Source organism: Nuphar pumila, chromosome 12 (genome assembly GCF_984573655.1).
Source record: "Nuphar pumila chromosome 12, dmNupPumi1.hap1.1, whole genome shotgun sequence".
Taxonomy (NCBI): Eukaryota; Viridiplantae; Streptophyta; class Magnoliopsida; order Nymphaeales; family Nymphaeaceae; genus Nuphar; species Nuphar pumila.
This window is the reverse complement of record NC_143260.1, coordinates 36,278,367-36,300,043: the sequence shown is the minus strand read 5'-3', so window position 1 is coordinate 36,300,043 and position 21,677 is coordinate 36,278,367. Positions and strand designations below refer to the sequence as shown.

Sequence of the window (21,677 nt, the reverse complement as noted above, 5' to 3'; positions counted from 1 at the left end):
CCAAACTCATTGAGAACCGTGAAACCTACGGCACCTTTGTAGACCAAGGTCGTCGTGATGTCCAGTTTCAAGTCGGTCAACTAGTATGGGATTACTTGCGTCCTGAGTATTTCCCAGTAGGTACTTATAGTAAATTGAGTCCTAAAGAATATGGTCCTTTCAAGATCCTTCAACGCTTAGGTCTAAATGCCTACCTCCTTGAACTGCGTGAAGATTGGCACATTTCGCCTATCTTCAATGTGTCTAATCTATATGCTTATTGTGGAGACAACAAGTCGTCAGAGCCAACTTCTTCCCAACCAGGGGAGAATGATGCAGAGCAGGATGGGCCCGGGTCCATACAGTCTGACCCAAGCGGTAGACTGGATTTGTACCATGGGATCAGTGATCGGATCCAAGTGGTGGATCCGATTCGGATCACTAAACCGAGCCAAGGAAAAGAGGTCCTTTCGTACCTACCCCAGGCGAGCACGAAGGGCACGAGCCGGGACACCCCAGATCCAGTAGCAATCAGTGTTCGTCTCGGATCCAAGGACTGGACCCGAGACCCAGATCCAGCCAGGCATTATTAATACCCTGCCTAGGGTTTCGTGAAGGAGAGCATATTGAATTCTGAAAAAAAAGAAAGCTTGCTCGGCATTTTGTTTTCAGCGGCACGTTCTTTCCTATTGGCATATTTCTTTCAGTTTCTCTTTGTTATTTTCATCCAGCCGCACGTCCATTTCTATGTTTTTTTTTAATTCTTCTTTCTAGCTTATCACGTTTGTTGATCTTCCATTTGATATTGTTCCTATGTTATTGTAAGTACTACCTATCGGTAGTCCTTTTATCAGACTTCTAATAAATTGTTGCTCGGTTCAATTGAATCGAGCCCCTTCTTGGCCTCCACCATTGTTTGGGTTATCGTGTATTGCACAGTCGTGCATTGGAAGAGTGCAGGCAGGGACAAACCATTGTCGGGACAGTCGCCCTCTGCACTGCACCAACAGATCTCCATCAGCACCCGTTACGAGAAGGTTTGGCCTCGGTTTTCTCGCTGCATCAGATCTTGTTTAAGCCCTTAGTGGCATTGTTTTTATCACTTCCGCTTTTTCATTACAATATGCACGCATGCATGTGTGCGCAAACACATGGAGATACATGCATGCATGAATGCTCACATGTAAAACAAGTATTTGACATGGTACAGAAGGGTTTTCACAATCAACTTTCTTCAAAATAAAAAACAGTTTCAAGCCCATTGAAATTAATTTATTTTATCATTTCTTGAAAAGCACACACAAAAATAAGCATGCACATACACGTGTGGGTGGGTGGATCGCTGTGTGTCTATATATATATATATAGACACATATGACCATGTAATAGAGCTCTCATATTCTCCTCTTTGTTAGTGAATGGTCAGCCCATGCTTCCTATACATAAATACATACATACATTCATTCATTCATTCATACATACATGCATACAAATATATGTATGTATGTATGTATGTATGTATGTATGTATGTATGTATGTATGTATGTATGTATGTATGTATGTATGTATGTATGTATGTATGTTCACACACCATTCATCCCTTCATTTAATTTTATTTCAAGGTCACCATATTGGTAAAACATTTCCACATTAAATCAAAAAGCCTTCAAATCATAGTAGATTCTAGCAGCTGGAAGAAAGATACCTAGAGCTGGAGCTGGTATAATGAACAAGAGTGTGATTGCTCCCATATTTATTTTAGTTTTTTCTATGCTATCATTTGATTTTCCAAAAGACTTATGAATATTTTTGTAATGTTTTCCTACGTAGAAACTAGCTTGAATCTCCTAAGAATTTGTTTGTTGATGTTATCATTTTATCATATCCAAGTGCTGGAAAGATTGTGCTATATATGTTTTTGAAAAGGCCAAGGTATACAGTACTATGTTGAAAGACTTGACACATTTAATTAACAAAAACCAACTGATAGTGCTAATGATGGCTGACACTTGGACTTCAACCCTTGCACAGAACAAGGGTTGCACTATTTCATGCAGACTCACTATGAGAATAAGGCTCTGTTTGGGAGCCAGAGATGAGATGGAGTGGAGGTGAAAATTGGAGATGAGAGTTAATTTGTCTAGATCCTGTCTAGGATGGAGTTGAAAATGGGAAATGGGAGGCCAAGTTCGCTCCCATCTCCCAAATACAGATTCCCAAAAGATAGGGGGTTTAGGGATTCCCCATCTCATCTCTAACCTCTGGCTCCCAAACAGAGCTTAAAAGAAATTGGCAAACATGGTAACTGATTAGCACAGTTCTCTATACTCCAGATTGAGATATATAACTAAAAGGGACAAAATTGATTTAAATGTATCCAGAGGGAAAAAGATTACTAAAACATCAGCATTTTCTCAAGTCAAACAGACAAACTCAAAAAGGAAAGGCTCCTTAAATCTAACCAAATCCCTTGCTGTTTGAAAAAGCTCCCTAACATTTGAGGCACTTTGTCCAACCCACAGTCCAGCCTCCAATTGGCGAGCTTTAACTTCGACAACAGGAACCTTTGCTTCTGCAGCAATAGCCAGTGCTAGGCTCGTTTTACCAGTTCCTCTTTCACCCACAATCAGAACTCCCTGCAATAATTTCTTAGACATACTGAATCATGCCAAATTTTTGAAATGAAGGTAAGCCTTGCAGCCTTCAGTATCTAAATAATAGAACAAATAATAGATCCCATAAAAATCAGTATGCGTGCAAGTTACGTTTCATAATCAAAATAAAGATTATTACTGCATTGATGTAAATGCTGATTGCTCAAACAATTAATCTATCAGAATACAGCATTTCTCCAATTTCGCTAATCCAAAATGCAAAATGCAAAATGTTAGGGATGATCAACAAAAGAGATTTAAGCAGCAAGCACCAATAGATATAATTGTCAATAAGGAAAGATGAAGAGGAGGGGACTCACACTAGGTTACTGATACAAAATGCTGATCAAGGATGCTATACATGGTTCCCAACAAAATGCAATTTGAACAACCACTATAGACAACAAATCTGTGGCCCACTGATCAAAATTAACAAGATCAAAGGAAAGACAGCCAGGGATATACATAACTTCCACATGGAAAACACCATTCTTTTCTTCACTAGCAAGAGGAAGAAATGACAACAACAACAAAAAAGGTCATGTCACCTGTGCACAAGTCAACAAAGCCAGGTTAATGACTGGCCCTGATAGATTATGTGATATCTATAGATAAACTGGACATCCAGCTACAGGTACTCATCCTTGAGTCAAACTTCCCACAGTTAAGAATAGACAGGTGTGCAACAAAAAAGACTGATCTTGGAATATGACAGGAGGAAAGTAGAGAAGTATAGGAATTAAATACACTAGAAACAGAGAATGCTCTGATATGGACCACGAAGCAAAATCCATATGGATGAGAAGGCCATCAGCAACAGAAATGAAATAGAATATATAACAATTATGTCAACTGCAGGTGACTTTATCCTCCTCAAGAATCATGGGTCGATAATAACCCTCCTAAACTGAGAACAATGATTTCATGGTTAGTCCTTTATTTTTAAAAAGATTTTCCTACTTAGTCATTGTATGTAAACCCATAGTTACCAGATGCGTCAGGGTGCAGCAGGAAACATGCTTTCCCAGAAACGAGCTTGAAACATGTCACTTCCCCAAGAATGGGGAAGTGACATGAAACGTGCTTCCTAAATGTAGGAAGTGTGTTTCGCAAAAATAGGAATGTGTTTCACAGAAACAGAGAAACGCACTTCACTGATTCAAAGAATCATTTTTTAACAAATGGGAAATGTGGTTCCTGTTCATGGAAGTGTGTTTCCTTGTTTTCTTAAATTTGTTAAGGTCATTTTGGTAAAGTTTTTATGGGTTTGCTTGGTTTATTAGGGGCAGTTTGGGGATGATGAGTAAAGATTACCCCTTTCGTCCCTTACTCTGCTTCCTTCTTGCCTAAGCTGGGAACAGGGTTTTGAAGATCTCTTACGTTTGAAGATGAAATCAGGCCAGCAAGCATGAATCTACTACCAGCAAAAACAAGTAAGCGACCTTGAGTTCGTGATTGCTACCGGTGACACCTTATCAGTGGCTTTGTTCAAGAAGTGAGGTCCTCTTCCGTTCTTTCCCTCTTTGGAGTAGGGTTTGTAGAGGAGATGGTGGTGCTCGTTCCATGGTGGTCAAGACTTCAGAGTTCCAATAATAGTGACCTAGTCTCTGGCCGCCTAGGGCCTCTCTCTCTTCCCCATTTTCTTTTAAATGGAAAGATGACAGCTGAAGAGGAGATGCATGGTCTTATGGTAATTCAGTTGCCTAGCTAGCCTGGCCCACAGGATGCACAGCCCATGCCTTAGGCCTCCCTGCTGAACAAGATGAGGCCTCAAAGGGACGAGGACTTCTGTTTTGTTTTCATCCTTTTTTGTCTTAATCAAAAATGGTCAAGTGTCAACACTCGAGAGATGGGACCTTAGCACTTGTCTTTAAAACATGCCCCATCAAAATAAGGATATTCATAATCACTATTGGTAATTATTTTTGCATTTTTCTGAGGAGGGATTTTTGTTTAATAAACTTAATTTTTTAATTTTGCATTTTTTTAATTTGTTTGTGTCACTTCCTTATAGTTTCTCCTTTCGCTTCCTAAACACTTCACGCTTCAGGTTTCATGCATTTTTAAACTCATCGCTTCCCCGCTTCCGCTTCTCAAATCACTTCCCATATCCTGGTAACTATGGGTAAACCACAAATATTAGAACATGCAAAGGAGGAGCTTTGCTCTAGCAAGCTAATGTTCATATACATGTTTTATTCCACTATCCCTAGAATCAGCTTTATGTTCACCTCTGAACATGTAAAAGAAGGGTTTCATTTGTTTCAAATGTCTAATGTTAAGAAGTTCCCAATGAATCTCCAACAAGTATTATTATAAGGGTACAACAGTTGATGCCATCATATTGAAATCACACATCATCTTAGAAAGGGCATAGTATTGCTTTCACAAGTCAAACTTATATATCAGAATACTTATCATTTGACATTTAGAAAAAAAAACTACATATGGAACTATATCTTGCAAGTAAAAGAAGAACAGATGCCAACAGATAAATATTAACAACAATACAGATGATAAACATCGTACCCGAGGTGCGCGAGCACCCATTTCCTGAAAAGCTCTAGGGTTTTTTAGAAATGCTACAATTTCATTGATTTCCTCCCTCATAGAATCTACACTAGCAAAGTCCCTCAGTCGAATCGGTGGATTCTTTACCCTCTGCACAAGAAGCAAAAAACAAAAGATTTAATCAGAAAAGCTAGGGGACATACACAATCAAGAAAAACAAATGGACTATATAAAATATAACCTTCATCTGCTCAAAAGCTGATTTTATAGGATCAATGCCCTCATTCTTCCGACGAATTCGCCTACTAAACTTAAATCTAAAATAAGCTTTCTGAAAATTTTAACCACACAAAAAAAACTGAATGTCAGACTGGCAGAGAATTATGATTTTCATAACCACAGAAAATGAATATACAACCATATTATGCCATTCTCTATTGGTGCACATCCTTCTAAGGAGACAAAAGTTCCCTCCCTGGACCACAAGTCTCTCACTTGAGATACCAGCAGAGAAGGGAAGGAATAGGGGGGTGGGACCTAGGACAGGTGTAAAATTAGGCCTTTCATCGAGCCCATCAAGCCCTTATAAGCCTAATTCAAGCCCACCTAAATCGTGCATCACTGATAGAGCAAAATAGTATTTATAGCATTTAAATGAGGCAATATTTTCTTACCCACATGGCCATATCCCTGCCCTCACATTTGCACACACACATGCACATTCGAAAACAAAAATAGTAATAACAATAATGTAGATGCATATGGCAGATTAGAAATCATGAAACCATCAAAATCCTGCAGGCTTAACCAAAAAACAAAAAAGAAAACTTTACAACAAACTTTATTAAGCAGACAAGGTACAAAACAGTGAAACCTCATAATAGTAGTATCTTTAAAATGCTTAATATAATTGCAACCCCCAAACTCCCAAACAAGTTGACTGCTATCTGACACAAAAATTTGCAAAACACAAGTATATATCAACAAAATATTTAGTAAATCCTGAACTGCAGTTATCAAGACCAATACCACCAGAAATCCTGAAAACAGAAGAATATGGAAGAAACACTTCAATGAAAGCAGAAGAAGATGCCAATTCCAACTAGGATGGTTGGAACCCATGAGGGAATGTGTGTGTGTCAATAGATAGATAGATACACACACATAGAGAGAGAGAGTAATGATAAGGTGCTCTGGGAGCACCGACTCCCATGTAGTAAAAGCATTGATTTTTCAAAATTCTTGAGTTTTTTTGTTGATCACACCTTATAAATGTGATCTACATGCATCTTTAAGTAGCAAACAAGTCTTGTATCATGTGATTGTGATGATTGTACAGGTTTTTTATGACCTTAAAAATCAATGGTCCATAATGTACCAAAGTTTCATGATTTAAAAAATCTTATTTTATGTCCAAAAAACATGATGCAAGTCATGATTCATATCAAATAACTATGTTGAACAAATCTATGAAGCCTGATTGAGAAGATGCAACCTACATTTATGATTTCTACGAGGTGGATGTAGGTCCTCTCGGAGCACCGTAGCATAACTCATGTGTGTGTATATATGAGTAATGTATCTTCCAGGCCATTTATCTCCCACACCGTCCCCTTTAGAAAACATACTTGCATGTGCTTTTTGCTTAATTTAAACCCACATATGTGATCTCTACGCTTTATATAGTAGAAAACATGTATTAGTTTAAAAATTCTTCATGATTAGATGTGTTTTTAATTCAACAAAAAAAACAGCGGTTTATATGTACCAAAAAATTGATTAAGTAAAAATCAAAAATTCTTATTAAGTTGATTCAATCCAATGCATGGTTTTTAGTGAATAAACAATGAGAAACACATCTACAGGTTTGGATTAAGCAAAAAAACATACAAGTCTGTTTTTTAAAGGAGTTTGTGTTACGAACTGCCCCCAAATCCGATCCAGAGAAATCGCCCCATGATTCGATCCAAAAGAGTCACCCAGCCTAGAGTCCTACTCAGGCTGAGATGGGATTGTACGAAGAGACCAGGGAAGTGGCCCAGCTTGGAGTCCTACCCAGGCTGGGACTGTGCAGGTCAATCTGCCTAGAGTCCCATCTAGGCTGGGACACCCCTTATACTTTTATATTTTTGCCCTTCTGTAATTCTATAAATAGGCATGTATAGCTTAGTTTATTTTCAATGAAGTTTAAGAGTTCTTTCTCAATTCTTCGTTCTTGGTTCTATTCTTGATTCACTGAGATAATGTATTTCTCTCTCACCTCTCTTCCACGCCCGTCACCGACTCGGAGGGAACGCCTTTTCTCCCTCCCTTATCGTTGACCCCTATTCACCTCACGCTTCCCTGTGTAGCTGACTATGAGAGAAGACTCTCCCCCCATGTTGCATGCTCGTCCTACTCATGGAGTGTGTCTCTCTCTGGAGTCGTGCCTCACGTCCAGCTTGTCGAAATCCATGGAACTGTCCTTCGTGGGAGTTCAGGTACTAATAGTCTGGGACGGTATGGGAGATAAATGGCCTAGAATATGCACATTACTATACATATATATAAATATAAGCAATATTTGGTCATGGCAACCTCACCATCCAACTGAGCAAGAAATCATTGATGTAACTAGTATCAACTCAATCAGACCTCACAGATGTGTTCAACGTGGTCCAAATGCTAAGAATCAGCTCTTAAACCATGTTTTTATGAGCAGAGAAAATAATCGCATATTGTGGGCTGTTGATTTGTTAAGCCTTGTAGAAACCTGCCTACATGTAATCAGATGGTCCAAAAGCCAATTTCCACTGAGAAAAACACGTAACATCTGCAGTTAGTTTCATGAAAAAATAACAAAACCAAAAGATAGAATACATCCCATTTGTACCCCATGTTGACCTGACCAAACCAGCCCTAAAGTAGCAATCACTTCAAATCCCAAGACAAGATAAACAAAGTAGTTGATTCTATGAAGTGGTTGAGCTTTGAGTACGACTTTGCGTGACATTATAATAAAAGAAAAGTTTGCTCTTCCTGAATAAAAAAAAACTATATGAATCACTGAATAATTCATTGTTTCAACTTGTTCCAGTGTTTTAATTTGGACATAAATATGCATATATTGCACATCTGCTTTGACTCAAATGATTGGTTTGTTAAGATTAATATAATATATGTATAGATATTGTTTAATACATATATATATAATTTAATGATATATATTATATATATTTTTTAATATATATAATATAGATATATGGGAGAAGTCAAACTAGCTTTGACTTACTCCCAACGGCTAGAACTCTAGCCGTTGAGAGCTAGTCAAACTAGTTTGACATGCTCCCAATGGCTAGAAGGAGCTCTTTCTCCCATTTGAGGCTTTTTCCCCTCTTTTCTTCTCTATAAATATGGGAGGGTGTGCCTTTGTAAAGTGAGAGAGTGATGGGTAGTATTAGGGTTTTGTATTGTTTTGTATTTTTATTTTTTGTATTTCTTTTAATGTCCATTATGAATAAAATTATTTTTTTACATTTTGATATGTGTCTTTTAATTCTTAAGTTTTGTATAATGTTTTGAGTCTTGGAGTGCATTGGAATCCGCACCATTTTATGACAAGGTATCAGAGCGAGGCATCAGTCTTAGAAAGGATTCGAATTGGTAAATGAAATGGATTCAAAGGTTTTGCATTCTAGTATGTATCTTTGGCATCTTGTCTTTTATATGTATGGTAAGTTTTACAAGGAAGTTATATTAAAAATAAATATTTTTTGTAAAGTATGTGAAAATTTGTGATGTTGTGATATGTCTTAGACTATGGATAATTGTAGTGTAAAACTATATTTTGCATATACTTCAACACACTCATTTTATTTTTGTATTGTTCCTTGTTGTGTATTCTTTTCTGAGATTTTTTATTGTGTTCATTTAAAATACATTTTTTTTCTTCTTGTGGGTACTGTGAGTGTGTTCCTTAGAAAACACCTTTGCAGTTAAGTTAAATATGTGGCTTCTTATAATATTATGTGTTTTGAAAAAATACTAAAATTTATATTTCTTGACATATGTATGGACTATCTTGGAAATTTTTATGATATGATCAAGCATAATCATTTATCGTGATCTATTTTTAATATGGTTTTTTTTAATGTGTTATTTCATATATATTTGAGCAATATTGTTCTATTAAGTAAAGATTATTTTCAAATAACACGTGTTTGAGTAAGATTTTCTTTTTTATATGCCTTAATTATTGAAAGGCATAAACTTGACTTGTTATCGTATAAAATGTGTTTATCTTTTGAGATTTCTCTCTTGCATATTGATATTCTTAAGAATCTTCAATTGCTTCATAATAGACTTATGAATTAGCTCTAACTTCTTAAGTCATATGTGTTCTTGTATCTTTAATGAGATTTATTGATCTTTTGTATAAGATTTGCTTAGTGCACTTGGTTCTCATTGGCAGACTTATGATCTTTTGTGAGATTCTCAAACTTCATAATTCCACCACCTCTAAGAAGAGTGTCTATATTAGGCATAACTCATTATTTACTTATTCAAGATTTTGAAAATTGTCATAAGACATCTTGTATTGCATATAATTGCATCAATTGACACTTGTTGTGCATATGATTACATTATATTCATTCGAAATTTATATCTACTGTTATTAGGATTTGATTTGATACTTTATTTTTCAAATTTGTTCTTATACATGAACTCATTTATTTAAAAATTGATTTTCGTAAGTATTTATTGCTTCCTTATGGCATTTGTGTTGTCGATCACAAACTTTTATATGATGTATCATTCTTCTTAGCCTTGTTATTGTTGAATCAGAGATGTTTGTTGGGGTGAGTTGTGTGCACCTCGTTTTATGTCATTTTAGATTGTCAACTTGCAGTTTGACTCTAACTGATAGTTATGTGATCTCTGATTATGGGTGTGTTGAATCACTCATTTGTTTTTTGCCATTGTCTTTATTATGGATGCTTATAGTTATGTGTAGTTGTGATGATTATCTATTTTTTGAAACAACATGATTCGAAATATGTTTAAAATTAATATTCTTGATGGCATTGGTGTGTTTTCATTATAAGCCTTCTTATCTCGGGTGTTTTCTCCCTTGTATGTCTCTTATCTAAGTGTCATTATATGTAGACAAGAGATGTTTATTCAAACATTCGTGTGTGATTTTAGCTCATTGTTGGCATTATACTCTTTTTCTAATCGCTAATACACTTGTTTTTTTAGTGTCACTATATGTAGACAAAAGATGTTTATTCACACCTTCGTGTGTAATTTTAGCCCATTGTTGGCATTATACTCTTATTTTAGTTGTTGATGCACTTGTTTTTTTAGTGTCATTATATGTAGACAAGAAATGTTTATTCACACCTTCGTGTATGATTTTAGCCCATTTTTTAGTGCCATTATCTGTAGACAAAAGATGTTTATTCACACCATGTGTGATTTTTGCACTTTGTTGGCATTATGCTCTTGTTCTAGTCGTTGATACACTTGTCTTTAAGTATCATTATATGTAGATAATAGATGTTTATAAACACCTTCGTGTGTATCATTGGCCCTTTAGTGGCATGTTGATTATGCTCTTGTTCTAGTCGTTGATACACTTGATATTTAAGGTTTGGAAGCTTATGAGGTGATTGTTTATGGTGGTTAAACCAGAGTTTTAATTTGCAAAGTTCATTCATTATGATGTATGAGATTTTTAAAATTTATTCATAATTTGTCTAAACTCATTTTCTCTTTTATGAGAAATGGTTGTTGAAATATTTTCATGCATTTTGCATTATGCTTTAGTTGCATGAGTTATTTCATGGTTAATTGTCTTGCACTATTTGTATGAGTGTATACTTTTTCAAGCATATATTCATTAAAGAATATATTTTTTACTTATTTATGTTGCCCTTTGTTGGATATTTGTATTGTCTCATAGTGGACTTGTGTTTTTGAACTTTTGTGTTTATATTACGCTTTTGTGCCTTTGTATTATCCAGTTTTGGACTTTTATATATTTTTGCACTTTATTTTGGTGTAAATTTCGTATATTTTAGTACATGTTTTTCTAAGCATTTCATTAATAAAATCTCATATGTATATGCCCATAGTGGCTATTGTATGCATTTGATTGTTCTTGAGTGCGAGGGTACTTCTATTTTACTTGTGTGAATCCTCATTGTGATTTCTTTATTTTTTTGTTTATTTTCAAGTATGTATTTTTGAAAGTTTGTTTATTTATTAATTGGTTCATATGTAACTTCTTTATTGGTTCTAAATTATTGCATAGTTCAATCATATATGCATTAATTGTTAGTTTAAATATTGCTTCTAATTGATCTAATGCTTATTTATATCTTCCGCCATGTAAAGATGATTTGTTATTGAGTTATTCTTTAATAGTATTAATAATGATGAAAAATTTATGATTCATTAATGTCTTTTGGGATAAATATATATATGTGCATAATTTTCATTGTTTTCATCTCTCGTAATATTATTTTATTATGGTTGAGTTTGACAATGACTATCATGTATATAGTTAATGACAGTTCAAAATTCTTACTTTAAATGATTTTGAAAAATGTTAAAATTGACTTATTTTGTATGTATTTTATGCTTATGTGCTTGGTCATCCTTTCTCCATAATATATATATTTATTTTTTATTAGATTGCTCTTGTTTTATTTTTTGCTCTCTTTACAGGTTCTTCAAATATTGACGGAAGGAATGATTCTAAAGACATTTTGAGAGTATCAATGATTGATAATAATTGAAGATACTTTATATAATAGAATATATGATTGAGCACCCCTTGAAGAAGCGTCAAATGGATAAACTTGATGAAGTCTATGAAGACATCTTGTGTAATGGGGTTTCTTTTTGTAATTTCAAACTAACAGACACTGTAAGTTTGAGAGGGGTGTTAAGATTAATGTAATGTAATATATGTATATATATATATATATTGTAATTATATATATATAATTTAATGATATATATTATATATATTTTTAATATATATAATATATATATGGGAGAAATAAAACTAGCTTTGACTTACTCCCAACGGCTACAATTCTATCTCTTGGGAGCTCTCTCTCCCATTTGAGGCCTTTACTTCTCTTTTCTCCTCTTTTTTTCTCTATAAATATGGGAGGGTGTGTGTCTTTGTAAAGTGAGAAAGTGATGAGTAGTATAAGGGTTTTGTATTGTTTTTTTCATTGAGTGCGTTGTAGTGAGGTTTGAATGTAATTTTATTTTTTTTATTTCTTTTAATGTCCATTATGAATAAAATTATTTTTTTACATTTTGATGTGTCTTTTAATTCTTAAGTTTTGGAGATCATCTTGGAGTGCATTGGAATCCGAACCATTTTGTGACATGATTATCATCAGTTTTGTGCATAAACTGAGTCACCACTGGTTGTTATTTTTCTAACTTTGAGAGAAATGTGTTGCTTGTGAAGGTTGAACAACTTAGTAGATGTTATAATCAAATGGTGCGGATTCCAATGCACTCCAAGATGATCTCCAAGAGTCAAAAACATTATACAAAACTTAAGAATTGAAAGAGAGATAATTTTATTTATAATAGACATTAAAAGAAATACAAAAATAAAATTACATTCAAGACTCACTACAATATACTCAACGAAAAATAATGAAAAAACCCTAATACTACCCATCACTCTCTCAACCATACACATTCGCACACCCTATATTTATAGAGAAAAGGAGAGGAGGAAAAAAAGTAGGAAAATGAAGCCAAAAAGAAACCAAGGAGAAGCCTCCCAACGGCTAAAATTCTAGCCGTTGGATTTGACTAGGTCCGAACGGCTAGAATTTTTAGTTGTTGGGACTAAGTCAACTTGTTTGATTTAGTCCCCAATATATATATATATATATATATATATATATATATATATATATATATATAAAATAAATGTGTATATATATATATATTTAATAAATATATATACACATTGTACGTATATAAAAATATATACATATACATGTGAATATGTATGTATATATACAAAAAGATATATCTTAACACCTCCCGTCCCACTTAGGGTAAGTCTTCAAATACAAATAAGCAACCCATTATATAAAATATCATTTGTCTTTATCAATTTCTTTCATTCAATGCTTTCTTCAGGAGGTAAAGGATCTTCATTAGGATCAATCGTATGCTCCAGTAGATAAAGGATCTTCAATATCATCAATCCTTGATATTCTCAAAATGTCTTTAAGATCAATCGTACCGTCAATATTCGAAGAACTTATAAAGAGCGCAAAAAACAAGAACAATCTAACAAGAAATAACTATACATATATATATATATATATATTATATTATAGAGAGAGGATGGCCAAGCACACAAGCATAAGATACGCACAAAATAAGTCAATTTTAACATTTTTAAAATTATTTAAAGTAAGAATTTTGAAGAGTCATTAACTATAAACATGATAGTCATTGTCAAACTCAACCATAATAGAATAATATTTCAAAAGATAAAAATAATTAAAATCACACAGATATATATTTATTCCAAAAATATATTAATGAATCATAAATTTTTCATCATTATTAATACTATGAAGGAATAACTCAATAACAAACCATCTTTACACAGCGAAAGATATATATAGGCATGAATCAATTAATGCATATATGATTGAACCATGTAATAATTTAGAACCAATAAAGAAGTCACATATAAACCAATTAATAAATAAACAAACTTTCAAGAACACATACTTGAAAATAAGCAAAAAATAAAGAAATCTCAATGAGGATTCACACAAATAATATAGAAGTACCCACGCACTCAAAAGCAATCAAATGTACACAATAGTCATTATGGGCATACAAATACGAGATTTTACTAATGAAATGCTTAGAAAAGCATGTAATAAAATATGCGGAATTTACAAAAAAATAAAGTGCAAAAGCACATACAAATCTAAGCATTGACAACATAAAGAAACGAAAGCACAATACAAACACAAAATTGCATAAGTATAGGTCTATTACGAGACAATACAAAGAGCCAACAAAGGGCAACATAAGCAAAATATATATTTGTTCATTGAATATATGCTTGGAAAAACATAATCTTATACAAATTATGCAAGACAATTAATCTTTGGATAACTCATGCAACTAAAGCATATACAATGCAAAATGTAGGAACATATTTCAACAACCATTTCTCGTAAAAGAGAAAATGAGTTTAGACAAATTATGAATACAACAACAACAACAACAACAACTACGCCTTCATCCCAAAACAATTGGGGTCGGCGATATGAACCAACAAAGAAAATCATGAATAGATTTTAAAAATTATCAAACATCTCGATCAATTTTGCAAATTAGAACATTTGTTTAACCACCACAAGCAATCACATCTTAGTCCTCCAAACCTCAAATATCAAGTGTAACAACGACTAGATCAAGAGTATAAACATCATGTCACTAAAAGGCCAGAGACACACACGAAGGTGAGTATAAACATCTCTTGTCTACATATAATGACACTTAAAACCAAGTATATCAGCGACTAAAACAAGAGCATAATGTCAACGAAGGGCTAAAAAATACACACGAATGTGTAAATAAACATCATTTGTCTACATATAATGACACTTGAAACAAGTGTATCAACGACTAGAACAAGAGTATAATGCCAACAATGGGCTAAAATCACACACGAAAGTATGAATAAACATCTCTTGTCTACATATAATGACACTCAATAAAAAAGTGTATCAAACACTCAAAAAACAAGTATATCAGCTACTAGATCAAGAGTATAATCACAATGCCAACAAAAGGCTAAAAAAAATACACACGAAGGTGTGAACAAACATCTTTTGTCTACATATAATGACACTTAGATAAGAGGCATAAGAAGGAGAAAACATTCGAGGTAAGAAAGCTTGTAATGAAAACACACTAATGCTATCAAAAAAATATTAATTTTAAATATATTTTGAAACACCATAGTTTCAAAAAATAGATAGTCATTACACATACACATAATTATAAGCATCCATAATAAAGACAATGGCAAAAACAAATGAGTAATACAACACACTCACAAATAGAGATCACATAACTGTCAGTTAAAGTCAAACTGCAAGTTGACAATCTAAAATGACATAAAACGAGGTGCACACAGCTCACCCCCAACAAATATTTCTGATTCAACAATAACAAGGTCAAGAAGAATTATACATCATATAAAAGTTTGTGATCGACAACACAAATGCCATAAGGAGGCAATAAATACTCACGAAAATCAATTTTCAAATAAGTTAGTTCATATGTAAAAACTGATTTGAAAAATAAAGTATCAAATCAAATCCTAATAACAATAGATGTAAATTTTGAATAAATATATTGCAATCATATATACAACAAGTGTCAATTGATGCAATTATATGAAATACAAGATGTCTTATGACAATTTTCACAATCTTGAATAAGCAAATAACGAGTCATTCCCAATATAGGCACTCTTCATAAAGGTGGTGGAATTATGAAGTTTAAGAATCTCACAAAAGAGCATAAGTCTACCAATGAAAACCAAGTGCACTAAGCAAATCTTATACAAAAGATCAATAAATCTCATTAAAGAGATAAAAACACATATGACTTAAGAAGTTAGAGCTAAATCATAACTCTATTATGAAGCAATGTAATGAATATGCAGGAATATAATGTAAAAATGCAACAAGCATTAATCAAGTCCAATAATGGACATGCATAATGGCATAAGGAAAATACAAACACAAAGTCTACAATGAAACAATAGCCAAGCCTTAAAAAAAGGCAATACAACAAGTAAAAATTAGAAGAGCTTTATTTAAGAGAGCTCAAAAGCAATTGAAGACAATCAAATTGGAGATTCTCAAAAATATCAATATGCCAGAGAGAAATCTCAAAAGATAAACACATTTTATATGATAACAAGTCAAGTTTATGCCTTTCAATAATTAAGGCAAAAAAGAAAAATCTTAATCCAACAGGTGTTATTTAAAAATAATATTTAATTAATAGAGCAATATTGCTTAAATATATATGAAATAACGCATTAAATAAACCTTATTAAAAATAGATTACGATAAAGGATTGTACTTGATCACATCATAAAAATTTCAAAGATAGTCCATGCATATGTCAAGAAATATAATTTTTAGTAATTTTTCAAAATGCATAATATTATAAGAAGCCACATACTCATCTTGAGTGGATAACTACAAAGGTGTTCTCTAAGGAACACACTCACAATACCCACAAAGGGGACAAAAAAAGAGCTATTTTAAACGAACACAATCACAAATCCCACAAGAGGATACACAATAAGGAACAATACAAAAAACAAATATTTTTTTGATCAAATGAAATAAGTGTGTAGAACCATATGCAAAATATAGTTTTACAGTACGCATATCCATAGTCTAAGACATATCAAAAAAGCATCACAATCTTTAACATACTTCACAAAAATTATTTATTTTTAACATAACTTCCTTTTAAAACTTACCGTACATATAAAAAACAAGAGGCCAAAGATACATACCGGAATGCAACACCTTTGAATCCATTTCATTTACCAATACGAATTATTTCCAAAACCGATGCCTCACTTTGATACCATGTCATGAAATGCTTTGATACCGTGTCATGAAATGGTGTGGATTCCAATGCACTCCAAGATGATCTCCAAGACTCAAAAACATTATACAAAACTTAAGAATTGAAAGACACGTATCAACATGTACAAAGATATTTGTATTCATAATGGACATTAAAAGAAATACAAAAATAAAATTACATTCAAGCCTCACTACAATACACTCAACTAAAAATAATGAAAAAATCCTAATACTATGCATCACTCTCTCAACCTTACACATTCACACACACACTTTATTTATAGAGGAGAAGAGGAGAAGTAGGGAAAAGAAGCCAAGGAGAAGCCTCCCAACGGCTAGAATTTCTAGCCGTTGGGACTAAGTCAACTGTTTAACTTAGTCCCCAATATATATATATATATATATATATATATATATATATATATATATATATATATATATATATATTGTACGTATATAGAAATATATACATATACATGTGAATGTATATGTAATATGCTATACTATATACATAAGTATATATACAAATAGTCAATATACATATATATACGTATATATATACAAAAAGATACAATTAATCTTAACAGATGTCACTGGTGTTCCTGATTATCACAATTCAGGGAGTAAACAACCCATTGGGAGTTGCCTATGTATAAATTCAAGGGATGTGCATCAGTGCTGCCATCAATCCCGAGAGATTGAGACCAACATCATCCTTGAGTTCATCTATGATGGGCATAGAAAGAGTGTGATACAAAATAACACCACCTGAAAAGAAAGTATACAGCTAGCCTCCAAATTCTGGTTTCCTACAGGCTCGGGCTGGCTACAGGCAATACTCATAAAGCTTACACAAATGGCAACAGGATGCCACAATGGATGGCATTCCAATTATGTACTAGGTGGGTTAGAGTTTGCAATCTACCAACTCACATCAAATGTATGAGGACCTAAACACAACCTGAGGGATACATGGAAGTTTAAAGCTCAAACAAATGCCGACAAAATATGTGCCAGTACAGCTGGTTCATTATCATTTTGCAAAACTTGGATCTTTCAACTGAAATATATCCCAGTCATATCCTATATGTTATTAAACCAATCAGATCAGTGCACAGAATGGAGTGGGTCCAACATGGCTCAACAAAAGTGATCCAACTAATGTTTGGGCAGGTCCAAATATGTCAAGGTAACTTTGCCAAAAACTGTACTTGATAAATGGGCACAGATCAGAAATATCCAACTCAGACCCAGCCCACTGATTGTCCTCATTACTAGACACAAAATCCTATCACAACCGAATTTGAAGTCCATAAACACATTTGCAAACCTATTAAACACTTCCTCAGCTGAGAGAGTAGCCCACATTGTCTCAGATGACAAAGTGTTTCATAACTTCGCAAATACCTGATTCTTGATTCATTTTACCAGAGGAAAATGACCCAATTCACAGGTGAGAAGATTTTCTTGTGAAGGTTTTCTCCATCCTTCACCCTCAGTAAACAAATCTTAGCACTTTCTCAGGGACAGAAGTCTACCTTCCCACTTGTAAACATGCCCCAAGTAAATGGTGGCCAATTTCACATTTGTGATACACCACCTACATGGTGATAGCACGACTCTCTAATGTAAAGGAAGGTTATTTTTCCTTGTGCATCATTATCTGTCACACTTCTAGTTGTTGTTCACCAATAAGCACATTCCAAAGGCATATGGCTACAACGAAGCAAAACAAGCTAGTCTGCAGAAGAAAAACATGAAAGTTGCCTGCATAACCAAAATCTTGCTCAAAATGCAAATCTTAATACCATATGAAGAGAAACAAAGTTGGCCATTCCAATTATTTACTTGATTATTGTACATGACTATTGAAACAGGATTACTATTATTAGAATATAATAAATTAAGAATGATAGAAAGAAAAGAAACAAAAATAGTGCATAGCAGTTGCCTGTGAACAATTTAGAATAAATATAAATAAATTTCTAAAAGAAGGATATGACCTATTAAGACATAACCACACAGTTGGCAAAACAATAAAATTCTTCCATCAATCAAAAAAGAGGAGTAAAAAAGATACAGGAAAAATACCACTCTATTCAATTTTCTCAAGTTTGGGTTCCTGCGGAAGGGTCCATAGCCGAGCATTCTGGGAATCTTTTTTCTTGCAAAACGGATCACATGAAATAATAGGTATCCATAGATAACACTTCTAATGGCAAACCAAAGATACCATCTTAGGTTGCTCCTCTTCCTAGCTCGAAAAATCATTTCAGCCTGTGCCTGCCACTTTAAATACCAAGTTGAACCAACAACACTTTCACTTACTTCTTCTGGCCAGGCCATCCCCAATTTTGTTCTTATCTGAGCATTAAAAATACACATAATAAGTCATGAAAGCAGCAAAGAAATCTCATCCGGTTTCAGAAATGTTACAGAAAAGCTAAAACATTTTACAAGATAAAATCAATTACACAACAGTAAAAAGTCTTGAATAAAAAGATTTCATGGCCTATCAGGTACATACCGGTTTTGGGATAAGGAACTCCAGAACAGGAAAACCAATCATTACCATTATATCAGCATTGATATTTCTTATCTTAGAAAAGCACCATTCTCTGGCATTTGACACAATATTCAAATTCCAGAGTGCAATTAAACATTTGTAGAACAGTTTTGTAAACAAGCGAAGCTGTTCACCCAAGTTTAATTCCAAGAATGGTATCCACATCCATTGTACTGCAGTTGGAACTCCAGATGCTAGCATTTTAACATAAAGTCCATCAAAGCCCCCAAAATCTTCAAAAATCATATCGCATTCCTGTATCAATCAGCAAAAGGACAGTTCCAATCAATGCCAAAATATGAATGAGAAAACATGATCAACTACAAAGTTATCTGCCATAATAGCTGAACAAATTAAAATAATGACACATTTCCAGTATGTGAATTGAAAAAAGAATAAACTCATGCGGCTTACCAATACATCAACAAAGTATTCCTTGTCATCTCCTTTAAGTATAACATAAAAGATAGCCCAATCATGTCTAATACGAACATGGTCAACTAACTTGCTTGAAAGAGCATAAGGAACAGCTAGTGGATCCATTTCCCACCTATTCTTTGTTTCATTATACCATGTTTTTGCCACCACTCTGTCCCGATCCACCAGTATCCGCTCCTGTCATAAAGATGTGTCATATATCTCCTACAAAATTTAGAACAAAAAAAGAGGTTTCATGCAAGCATTAAAGAACAGGGAAAATGCACATGCTGTAGAAAACAAAACAAAATTCCCAACATAAAGTCACGCAATCAAGAAAAATATACCCCCTCCCCCTACATGCATATACACATATGTGCATGCTCAAATGGTTAAAAGAGAAGATGATGTAAAAGCAAGTCATAGAAGATAAGCTTCTAAATTTAAAAAACAAAAAAACAAAAATATTAAAAGTACTCAGGTAGTCAGGTGCTTCATATTAGAAAAGCATTTGCAAATGCATGGTCAAGAAACTTCTTCCAGCACAAGATCCATGATGAAGATTAAAAGGCCATGAACCATAAAAGCAAGCAGGAACAGAGAGCTCATGGAAGGAGACAGAAGTCCATCTGAAATATATGTAAGCTCATCTTCAGCCATAAAGAGCATAATCCCGATACTCTATTCCTACATTGATGGTTGTACTTAGAATCATAAATATTCCAAGATTTTCCGTAACTGATCAGAGGAAAATTCCAAGGCCCTCATTCTATATGTCGAAGAGAGAACCATTTTCTCTCTATTTATTACATGAACCTCTTCAGGATTTTCTCCTAAAGAAAGAAAATAGAACCATACATTGACTGCATAAAAACATGTTCTTGTTTTCCAGTTATAGTATTTGAAATGAGCACAACCACACTGTAGGGCAGTAAATGAAAAGATAAAGGTTCCACCAGATCATGTCAATCACTTTTGCAATCGGTTATGATGATGGATCCAGGTAGATCAAGATATCTTTTGGGTTTATAGGTGGTAAAACTCTAAAAAAGTGCACCAGGTATCAGTTCAGGCATATATCCAATTATTTCAAGTTGAGGATGCTAATAACATTGAGATGCATGTCACATTTACTCAAAATTATTTAGAACCTCCAAGTTGGAATGGTTTATGCCTGAAAATGATCATACTGCATGGCTTGTTCATATTTTGAGATAGTTTACTACATCCAATAGGACCAAAGCTACAGATTGGACAATTTTACATTACATCATGACTCATGAGTGATGAGACCTATTCAGGACATCTTACCTAAACCAACCATGTATACAATACAATCACCTGTGACATGGAGTATTCAATCTGCAATAAAATTCTTTTTTTTTATAACAAGGAGAAACCACCATTATGGATAAGGTGTCACATCACAGGCCGAGAGGTGCCACATTGATTGTGGACCTGTTTCAGCGACCGTGGTGTAAAACTCCATGGCTACTTCCCTCCCAACCCAACGGGGACAGTTTCCCGTTGGCTTCGACCTTGCAGCAAGGAACGCACACCCCGGGTATCAAACTCGCAACATCCTTCTGTTAAGATATATATAACATTTCCCTATGTTATTGTATTTGTCTTGTATGTACCAAACTACACGTAAGTGTACTCTAGGTATTTTCCTCATTTTTTTGTGTATTTTTATTTTTATTGTATACTTTAGGTATACCTTTTCTTATGGTTATTAGGATAAGTATACTCATGTATACTTGTAGGTTAATTTTAGGATTTGCTTTTATTTTATTTTTATTTTTATTTTTTGTATTATTGGTAGCTAGTTCAACTAGCCGTTGGACTAGCTGTTGGGATCTTCTAGTCAT

General features: G+C 33.8%; 1 protein-coding gene across 1 annotated transcript in view; it reads right to left on the bottom strand.

Annotated features, from left to right (window-relative positions):
• The window catches only part of EMB2458 (FtsH extracellular protease family), a 117,669-nt gene that overhangs the window by 74,583 nt on the left and 21,409 nt on the right, over positions 1-21,677 (bottom strand). Inside the window, exons 3-8 of the mRNA XM_089982799.1 lie at positions 19,804-20,004; positions 19,351-19,644; positions 18,915-19,187; positions 5,387-5,476; positions 5,164-5,295; positions 2,443-2,616 (exon numbers count right to left, since the gene is read on the bottom strand). Of these exons, the coding sequence (XP_089838925.1) occupies positions 2,443-2,616; positions 5,164-5,295; positions 5,387-5,476; positions 18,915-19,187; positions 19,351-19,644; positions 19,804-20,004 (1,164 nt within the window). The remainder of the gene's footprint in view (positions 1-2,442; positions 2,617-5,163; positions 5,296-5,386; positions 5,477-18,914; positions 19,188-19,350; positions 19,645-19,803; positions 20,005-21,677) is intronic.